We start from the raw sequence: 9,860 nt of genomic DNA, 5'->3' as shown, positions 1-9,860 counted from the left end.
CAAGTGTAAAGTTTGGTGGAGGAGGGATTATGGTGCGGGGTTGTTTTTCAGCAGCTGGGCTTGGCTCCTTAGTTCCAGTGAAAGGAACTCTGAATGCTTCAGCATACCAAGACATTTTGGACAATTCCATGCTCCCAACTTTGCGGGAACAGTTTGGAGCTGACCCCTTACTCTTCCAACATGACTGTGCACCAGTGCACAAAGCAAGGTCCATAAAGACATGGATGACAGAGTCTGGTGGGGATGAAGTTGACTGGCCTGCACAGAGTCCTGACCTCAACCCGATAGAACACCTATAGGATGAATTAGAGTGGAGACTGAGAGCCAGGCCTTCTGGTCCAACATCATTGTGTGACCTCACAAATGTGCTTCTGGAAGAATGGTCAAGAATTTACATAAACACACTCCTAACCCTTGTGGACAGCCTTCCCAGAAAAGTTGAAGCTGTTATAGCTGCAAAGGGTGGACCGACGTCATATTGAACCCTATGGATGAGGAATGGGATGTCACTTACATTCATATGCGAGTCAAGGCAGGTGAGCGAATACTTTTGTCAATATAGTGTACACATTATGGTAATTTGGAAACAAAGGTCAACATTAAAAGACATATTATCTGGTTGCTTTAAAGACTTCCATTCTGAACCTTCAGTACTTTCTTATTCAAAGAAACTGGTCTCAGTTGTTCTTGTCGTCCCCCACTGCTATGCTGAAAGATAATGATTTATCACCACAGACCTCTGACTAATTTTCTACCTCACTTCTGTCATGTTGAATTAATAAAACACAGAAAACACATATTTGTTGGTAATTGTAATGATTAACATTGTGTGGGTCTTTTCAGTTTATGTCAGCTTACTTCACTTCGCTGCTACAGTATTCAGCCTCTCGTTGCCCCGGGAAGGACGGAAAAATGAAATTCGACAGCATACTTGCAGAAGTAAACGGATTTGGAAAATTCCAAATCAGGCTAGTCTTGATTCAGATACTCGCTCGAGTCGCTCTGCCGTGTCACTTCCTGCTGAACAACTTCATGGCAGCTGTTCCCTCTCACCACTGCAACATCAGTGCTCTGGATGATGGAGGCATCTTTAGAAATTTAACTTTACCCCAGAAACTGGCTGTTGGTATTCCAGCAGAGCAGGATGGGACTCGGAGCTCATGTCAGATGTTTTCAAAGCCTCAGTATCAATATCTGTCAGACTCAAACAGCAGTGAGGCTACATCTCGTGTCCAGTGTCAGAATGGATGGGTGTATGACAACAGCACCTTTAAATCTACTATCGCCACAGAGGTAAGTGCCTTTCATTAAGTGTGTCAAATCATATGCTTCTACAGAACCATTATTGGGAAAATAATTTGAATTTGTTCAAGAAAAAGTCTTTTTTTCTGAACATAAAATGCACATTTGTAAACAGACATTGCATGTGGTTGACTGAGTACTGTAAATATTATGCATGCAGAAATGAGAAACGTGATTTTTAACTCCGTAGTTCAACCATGGGCCACTGTAAAATACATATTGTAATATTTTCTTTGCAGTGGGATCTTGTGTGCAGCAGAAAAGGGATGAACCGGGCAACCGCCACCATTTTCTTCGCTGGTGTGATGGCTGGAGCCCCTTTATTTGGATTTCTCAGTGACAGGTGAGCTTGGTTATTAAATAATGCATCCTTGATATGTCCAAAGAGTCTCTCCATCTCTGTAGCCAGTGTTAGATAACATACAATTAAAAAATAATTATATGCATGATAATGCTTGAGTAACTGAAAGAAATGTGCTTGCTGCACAACAGTTCACATCAAAATGAAAACATGCAGAAATCCCCACATAAGCACACTGATATTGTGTGGATGCAAACAGTCAGTGACAGCTTTGCAGGTTTAACTTGTTCAAATCTGTATTTTAGCAGGTTGATGCTCAAGAGAATCTGCCTTCTTAAATATAAACTACTCAAATAAGAAGCTCAAATCATTTTATTGTGAGATAAATGGTTAGATTACGTGTGTGTAATACATGTCTTATAATATACATGTGATATATTCAATCCAAAGTTGTCAAAAACATCGTCACAGTCAGCATTCTTTTTTATTTCCAGGTTTGGCCGACGGCCCCTTCTGCTGGTATCGTACTTATCGTGCTTGACGTTTGCAGTGCTGAGTGCATTCTCCTCATCGTATATAATGTTTATCATCATGAGATTTTTTACGGGGCTGTCAATCTCAGGAATAAGTATCATCGCTATTGTTTTAAGTAAGGAGGCAAATGCTGAGAAACAAAAATATACCTTGACAGCGATAAATAAAAGTAAAATGTTGGTATAAAAAAGTGCATTCATTATTATTTTTTTGAAAAAAAATCTAAGTTTTTTTTAATCCATGTTAATGTTTCTACAGATGTTGAGTGGTTTAGCATCGATCACAGGACTTTCGCTGGTGTAATCATAAGCCTGGACTGGACACTCGGGAGCTTTTTTATGGTTGCAATAGCATATTGTGTCACTGAGTGGAGGATGCTCATTCTGGCTGTGAGCTCACCCCTGATTTTGGCCACTATTGCTTGGAGGTATTAAAGATGAGTTTATTCAGCTTTGCAACATAAAACACTGAATCTCACCAGATGTCGTTGAGATGCCGAATTGACCTTATTTGTCATTTTAGGTGGTTACCAGAGTCTGCTCGGTGGCTCGCAGCAAATGGGAAGGCAGATGCTGCTCATCATTACATCATGAAATGTGCTGAGATGAACAACACAACCAAGCGTATGGCCAGCATCACACCAATGGTACATCTCAGCAATGACTTTGCTTTGATCAGCTGACAATTGTACTGTTACATAAAAGAAAAAAACTGCGTGTAAGTGATCAGTGTGACTGTGTTTGTCCGACTTTCTTACAGACGTTGTTGGAATCTGCAGAAACTGAGACTGGAGATAAAAAGTACACTTTTGTAGATCTTTTCAGGACTCCAAATATTAGAAAACTTGCCATTTGCTCAGGCATAGTGTGGTAAGTATCAAGTTGACCGTCCTATTATCTCTGGGGACAATTTGACCCCAATCAAAGCAGAAAATCTGAATTTTTTTTTTTTTTTTTACATTTTTCAGGTATGGAGTTGCATTTACATATTATGGGATAAGTCTGAATATCAGTGGGTTTGGACTAAGCCCATACCTCACACAATTCATATTTGCATCCACTGAAGTGCCAATGAAAATTGGTATATATTTCTTCCTGGAGAAAGTTGGTAGAAGGTTTGGCCAGATGACTGCCCTGCTGGGAACTGGTCTTTGTCTCTTCATCAACATGTTTGTTTCAAAAGGTCACTTTTCATTGCATGTAATCATTACATTTTATTGCATATTCGGGGTTTTGGCAGTAAGTGTGAATTAACTTTTTAAACTTGTTCCCTCAGATCAGTCGGCAATTCGTACCACTGTTGCAGTTCTTGGAAAATCCATGTCGGAGGCCTCATTCACAATCATTTACCTCTACACTACTGAATTCTATCCAACAGTCGTACGGTTAGTCAACAACAAACTCATGTAGCCAGTTCAAACACAGACATTGACCTTTTATGCTGTTGTGACCACTTGTCCGACAGGCATTCATTAACTCGGTGTTTTAATTTTTCAGTCAGAATGGTTTGGGCTACACATCGGTTTTAGCACGGCTGGGTGTGTCCATTTCCCCACTCATCATGCTATTGGAGGACGTGTGGCATCTCCTCCCTGCAGTCATCTACTGTGCAGCAGCAGTCTGCTCTGGTTTAGTGGCTTCACTTCTGCCCGAAACATTAAACTCCCGCCTGCCAGAATTCATAGAGGACATTGAGAAACCAAGGTAACGAGGAGATGGTGTTAACATGCAATGTGATATTAAAGCAAACAGTAAAGGATTAGCCGCTACTGCTAAAGAATAATCCAGTCCACCTCACAAAGACACAGTTTTGCAGCTTTCATGTCTGCCCGAATAATTGAATCATTTGCTAATGTCAAAAATGAAAAAATGTTTTCGTATCTTGAAGTAATCCATGCTCAAATGAGTAACTTGGGTTTTATCTGTATTACAGGAAACAATTAACAAGGATGGAGGAGACTAAATAAAAATGACACTCATTCACAATGCAGCTGTGTTGATGAAGATGTTAATGAAGATGAGGTGATTTTGACCTGGTAGTTTTTATCATGTTTTCAAAATAAACATGTGCACTTAAAGTGTGTTAACACAATTTCTAGCTTTACTGGAATGAGACAGTTCATGGTGCTCTGATGGGACTGGTTATATGAAGCATTTTATTATCATGTGTTGGAGAATAAGCAGGTGGTGAGAATAAACGGATGTGGCTGGTGTCATTTTTAGTTACTGCTACTATATAAATAGTATTGAATTAAATTGAATTGCTTGTCCACCTGCTGGTATCAACACATTCTTATGAATATAGCAGCCTAATAACAATAAACAATGCTGTGTTTGAATGACAGTTTCCTGAATACCTTCTTATATTGTGTGAATAATCTTATTAAATGAATGAAAATGGATTCTGCATGTGTGTGTTAATAAAAAAAGAAGAGAGACTGTACTGTGATATTTTCTACTGAATTGGGGATGGATGTGATGTGCATCCCTTTTGCTGATTGCTAACATTTCTAACATCAACTAATTAGCACTTAACCCATAGTATGGATACTGAAGTTGATAGGATTATCAGTTTTACAGGTATTTCCATATTTTTGTTGATTAAAGACGTTTGAATTCATCCTTTGGAACATTTTATCTCTAATTATTTGCTGCATTTAACACATTTTTATTTGCTAGAGTATTTCTAACCTCCTAAATGATAAGCTTTTGGCAATTTAAAGAAAATTGTTGCATTCAAGTGACCTGTCATGGTAATTTATGTATTTTAATGTGTTATATTTATCAGATGAGAGCCTTATGTGGAATATTATCAGAAGAATAAATGCAGTTTGTTCATTTTTTTTGGAATAGAAATCAAGTTGACTTAGCCTTTCACCTAATAGCAATCCATCTGTCGCAGAGATATTGCAACCTCATGATAGGGCCACAGAAATACACAAAATATTATAAGAACAAGAAGAATTAAAGTTGCAAGCAGCGCTGGACGGGTCCTCGCTTCCTTGCTGGTCTGCAAATCCACACATGTCCACCAGGTGATGCTGCGACGGAGAGTCTATTTGGGCCCATTGATGTCATCAGAACTGGACTCTGATCACACATGTAAAGTTTCAGGCAGATCAGAGCATGTACAGCTCGTTATAGAGAATTTGCTTCCATTCACCAGGTGGCACTATGATTTTGGCTGTATATCTGCATGTGATTGTCATCAGGGCAGGACTCTGATCATACATGTAAAGTTTCATGCAGATTGGAGCATGTTCAGGGCAGTTACACAGCATTACCTGTTTCATGGGGAATTGTAAATTTCCAGGGGTCTCCATTTCCACGCCCTCAGACTTTTGCGATGCATTCTGATAACTTCTCATCAGCCATGCCTGCTGTACATCCTGGCCAAATTTCAGCTCTCTCAGTGTTACCCTGTTTGAGTATGTAGCTATTGAAAATGGTCAAAAATGACCCAAAATTGTCAAAAATATGACACACAATTCAAAATGGCCGACTTCCTGTTGGGTTCTGGGCATGGGTGTCAATAACATTTTTGTGCCTCTTGAGGAGTTACATATGTCTACCAAATTTCATAACTCCAGGTGACAGGTACTGGCCGTAGTAAATGTTTGAAATTTTCCAGGTGGCGCTGTGGAGCTATTTTTCCACACACATGTGCAGTTCATCTAAAATATCAAATCTTCAGCAGTCCTGATGTGTGTGGCAATTTTGGCGAGCATTTGAGGGTTCCAAATCAGTCAAAATGTACTTTGTTTGTCATGGCAACAATCTGTTGCCACAGCAACAGCATTTAATGAATCATCAAATTTTTCACACTGTGGCATCATCTAAGTGTGAATAGTGAGCTGTCAAATTTCTAGAATGATATAACACAGTATCAGGCAATGGCACATGCAAATGTAATGACAATAATTTGCTGTCACCAACAGGTGGCGCTATGAGTATTTTCAAATTCATCAGAGTGGACGTGTTCTGACCCGGACTGGTGTCCATCATATGAAGTTTGGTTCAGACTGGACCATTTGCAGCTGAGATATAAATAATTTGATTTTAATGGCAAGAAATCGAAATTCACCGCGCCGCCACAGACATGCCCTTTGACCACGAGTCACCATATTCTCCGTGAGTCATCATCAACATGTTTAGGCTTATATCACCAAATTTCAGGTGAATCTGATCAACCTGCTAAGAATAGTACATCAAAGTGTAAAAAAATGTCTACTTCTTGATACCACACGGTGGCGCTATGACTGTCAATGTGAATAACCACATGAATGTCGTCAGGGCTGGACTGCGATCATACATGTTAAATTTCAGGCAGATTGGAGCATGTTCAGGAGAGTTAGACAACACTTCCTGTTTCATGGCGAAGGATCAATATTTTGGGGGGTCGCCATGGCCACGCCCTCAGACTTTTGTGGAGCATGTTGATAACCTTTCATCATGAAGTCATCTTGAATATGCTGGCCAAATTTGAGGTCTCTCGGACGTATCCCCTATGAGTTATTAATCTGAAAAAATTTACAGCGAATTCAAGATGGCCGACTTCCTGTTGAGTTTACAGTATGGCTGTGATTGACTTTTTTGTGTTTCCTGATGTGACACATATGACCACCAAATATTGCAGCTGTAGATGAAACGCCCTGGCAGTTGACCAAATTTTCAATTTTGCAGGAGGCGCTATGGAGCCATTTTGGCACACATGCTCAATTTCCATAAAATATCAAATTTTTCGCCAGTCCTGATGTGTGTGCAAAGTTTCACGTGTTTTGGGGTATGATAAGACCGCCAAAAATGCTGATGACAGATGACACGCACCTAGACTCCTCGTCAGCACAGCACACACCTGCAAAGAGAGAGAGAGAGCCCTGCCACAGCTCACAGCCTGAGCTGTGGCTGTAACAAAACATGTGACTTTGCATGCTTTAACACCTTATTTTGCAAAGAAATTGACACATTCTTGCCATCTGCAGATTGCACTTTAAAGAAAGGAGCCTTTATTTGTCAAGTTGAGATAAAACAGAATAAAATGTTCCCTCTCCAGACTTTACAGTAGAGCCTGGAAGTTGTCTGATCTCAGACCAGCTCTGTGTCCCAGCAGGGTCATACATTCATCATGCCTGTTTGGCTGTAGTGGAAAAACAAAATATATGTAAATACAAGTAAACGGAGTGCGAGATCTCCCTGGTCGATAGAGTGCTTTGAATTTCATTATGCAACAAGCTGTCCAGCTGTTATAAACGAGGCCAGTGAAAAAGAAGTGATCGCTGGATGTGATAAAGATGAAATGTAATAGTTAACACCACCATGAATCTGACTGTAACGTGCACACTATTAGAAAGGTCGATAAGAGTATTTATGACTATTTGCTTGGTGCCATGAAGGGAAGTGGGCTGTTTGATTAATAGGAGCACCTGTCCGACTCCAGGTTCAACACATTCTGATGTTGCATATAACTTACAGAGGTGGTAATGGGCTGGTTAATATACTATAATGTGATCTGTTACACATGTGAGATCAGCAGAATTATGACTAACACATTCTGTTTTTCCCCCAAGTGCTGCGTTTGATATGCACCTTGTGTGAATGTGGGTGAGTGATGCTTTTGTTTTCACCAAAGAAATATTCACTCGGGTGACAAGATGCTATCTGCTAATGTGGTTTATACAAAAGTGTAAAACTGGTTGGTTTCCTCATTCAAAAAAACATATAAATCTTGCTCAGATTTACGCTGCAGGGATGGATTTATACCGAGACTTCACCCATTCAATCAGTGTATCAGCTCAGCAGTTTTTCTTTTACGTGCATTTTTTTTCAGCAGTCTTGCCAGTGAAACAAACCAATTAAGGTTTCAGCTCCGTTGAATTTACTTCGGGTTTAATAAAGTATCTATCTATCTATCTATCTATCTATCTATCTATCTATCTATCTATCTATCTATCTATCTATCTATCTATCTATCTATCTATCCTGTTGCACCTCGACTGTTTTTACTGCAACTCATCCAGATTTCCACAACAGTTCCAACGACACGATGTAAAAATCTGTCGTGAGCGAACTGACAGCCATCAACGTTTGACTCGATCAGATGCTGCCGCTCCAGTCGGAGGCCATCAGTGGTCAAAGCTTCCTCCTCGGCAGGATCCATTGTCTCTATTTAAAGTCCATCCTCTTTAAACTGCGTTACTGGTCTTGGCGTAGGTCACGGATGTTTGGCATGAAGGTGGGGTGGGGTGAGGACACAGAGGATGAAGCTTTCCCTGGATGTCTCCAGTGCCAGCTTCCTCTTATTTAGCATTTGACCCTGCTCTTGGCTTTACTGCTCAATGCAGCAGCCTTATTTTCAGCACATAGTCGATGGCTGCCAATATTTAGAATGAAGTCCCGTCTTTGCTCTTCAACAGAAGCTTAGAAATACTGTAAACAAACACACCTGATCTGCGTGAGGCCAAAGGTTTGGAGGTTCATTTTTATGTCATTCCTTTTCTCCATTTTCAACAGATGATTAAAAAAACAGCAGTTTGCACTATGAACTCCTGCTTTCCACACTGTGCCAGGTGTTCTGTACATCCACACTTGCCGCTCAACTGTGAGCTTTTTCTCACGCTTGCTGTTGTTATTTTACTCTCGAGTCCATTAGCGACACTGCTGACATCTGGCCGGGCTCCTGAAACAGACAGCAGCCTCTTAATGGAGTGAAAAAGTAAAAGCAATTAAGCGTTGGACGGGTTCTCGCATCCTTGCTGATCGGCGAGTCCATGCATGTCCACCAGGTGGCGTTTCAACCGAGAGTGCATGTCGAACTGTGAACATGATGAAGTTTGGACTCTGATCACACATGTAAAATTTCAGGCAGATTGGAACATGTACAGGCTAGTCATAGAGCTTTTTCTATCAATCCACCAGGTGGCACTGCGACAGAGAGTGTATTTTGGCCTATGGATGTGATCAGGATTGGTCTCTGATCACACATGTAAAGTTTTAAACAGATCGGAGCATGTACAGGTTCGTTTTAGAGCATTTCCTTCCATCCAGCAGGCGGCGCTATGACTATGGCTTTAAATCAGCATGTGAATGTGATCAGGGCAGGACATTGATCATGCATGTAAAGTCTGAGACAGACTGGAGTATGTTCAGGGCAGTTACACAGCATTTCCTGGTTCATGGCAAATTGTAAATTTCCAGGGGTCGTCATTTCCACGTCCTCAGACTTTTGCGGAGTATTTTGATAGCTTTTGATCATCCATGCCTGCTGTACACCGTGGCCAAATTTCAGCTGTGTTGGAGTTACCCTGTTTGAGTATATAGTTTTTGAAAATGTGTAAAAATGACCGAAAATTGTCAAAAATATGACACTTAATTCAACATGGATGACTTCCTGTTGGTTTATGGGCATGGGTGTCAACTACATTTCCTTGTGTCTTGACCAGTTACATATGCCTACCAAATTCCATAACTCTAGATGACATGCACTGGCCATAGTAAATGTTTGAAATGTTCCAGGTGGCGCTGTGGAGCCATTTTGCCACAATCAGGTGAAATTCCCCTCAAACATGAAATGGTCCACCAATCCAGATATGTGTGTCAATTTAGGCAAGCTTTTGAGCATTTTTAACCTGTCAAAAAATATTTTGTTTGTCACGGCAAGGGTGCATTGCCACGGCAACAGCGTTTTATGAATCGTCAAAATCTTCACACTATTGCATTGTCTAGGT

At 40.5% G+C, this 9,860-nt stretch overlaps 1 protein-coding gene across 1 annotated transcript; it reads left to right on the top strand.

Annotated features, from left to right (window-relative positions):
• On the top strand, positions 1-4,531 carry LOC110968440 (solute carrier family 22 member 7-like). Its single transcript, XM_051945725.1, has 10 exons — positions 1-1,293; positions 1,542-1,645; positions 2,098-2,252; positions 2,396-2,564; positions 2,660-2,783; positions 2,897-3,006; positions 3,105-3,319; positions 3,413-3,521; positions 3,634-3,840; positions 4,070-4,531. Exons 1-10 carry the CDS (start codon positions 847-849, stop codon positions 4,101-4,103), a joined length of 1,674 nt encoding a protein of 557 aa, XP_051801685.1. The 5' UTR covers positions 1-846; the 3' UTR covers positions 4,104-4,531.
• Positions 4,532-9,860: the final 5,329 nt, after the last annotated feature.

Source organism: Acanthochromis polyacanthus, chromosome 3 (assembly GCF_021347895.1).
Source record: "Acanthochromis polyacanthus isolate Apoly-LR-REF ecotype Palm Island chromosome 3, KAUST_Apoly_ChrSc, whole genome shotgun sequence".
In the NCBI taxonomy this organism is placed as follows: Eukaryota; Metazoa; Chordata; class Actinopteri; family Pomacentridae; genus Acanthochromis; species Acanthochromis polyacanthus.
Note: the sequence above shows the minus strand (reverse complement) of the source record. Positions and strands in the feature narration are given on the sequence as shown.

Coding starts and splice junctions, on each gene's coding strand:
- LOC110968440 (XM_051945725.1), top strand. CDS start 847: ATGTCAGCTTACTTCACTTCGCTGCTACAGTATTCAGCCTCTCGTTGC. Junction 1,294..1,541: donor AATCTACTATCGCCACAGAG/GTAAGTGCCTTT, acceptor TTTTCTTTGCAG/TGGGATCTTGTGTGCAGCAG. Junction 2,784..2,896: donor TGGCCAGCATCACACCAATG/GTACATCTCAGC, acceptor ACTTTCTTACAG/ACGTTGTTGGAATCTGCAGA.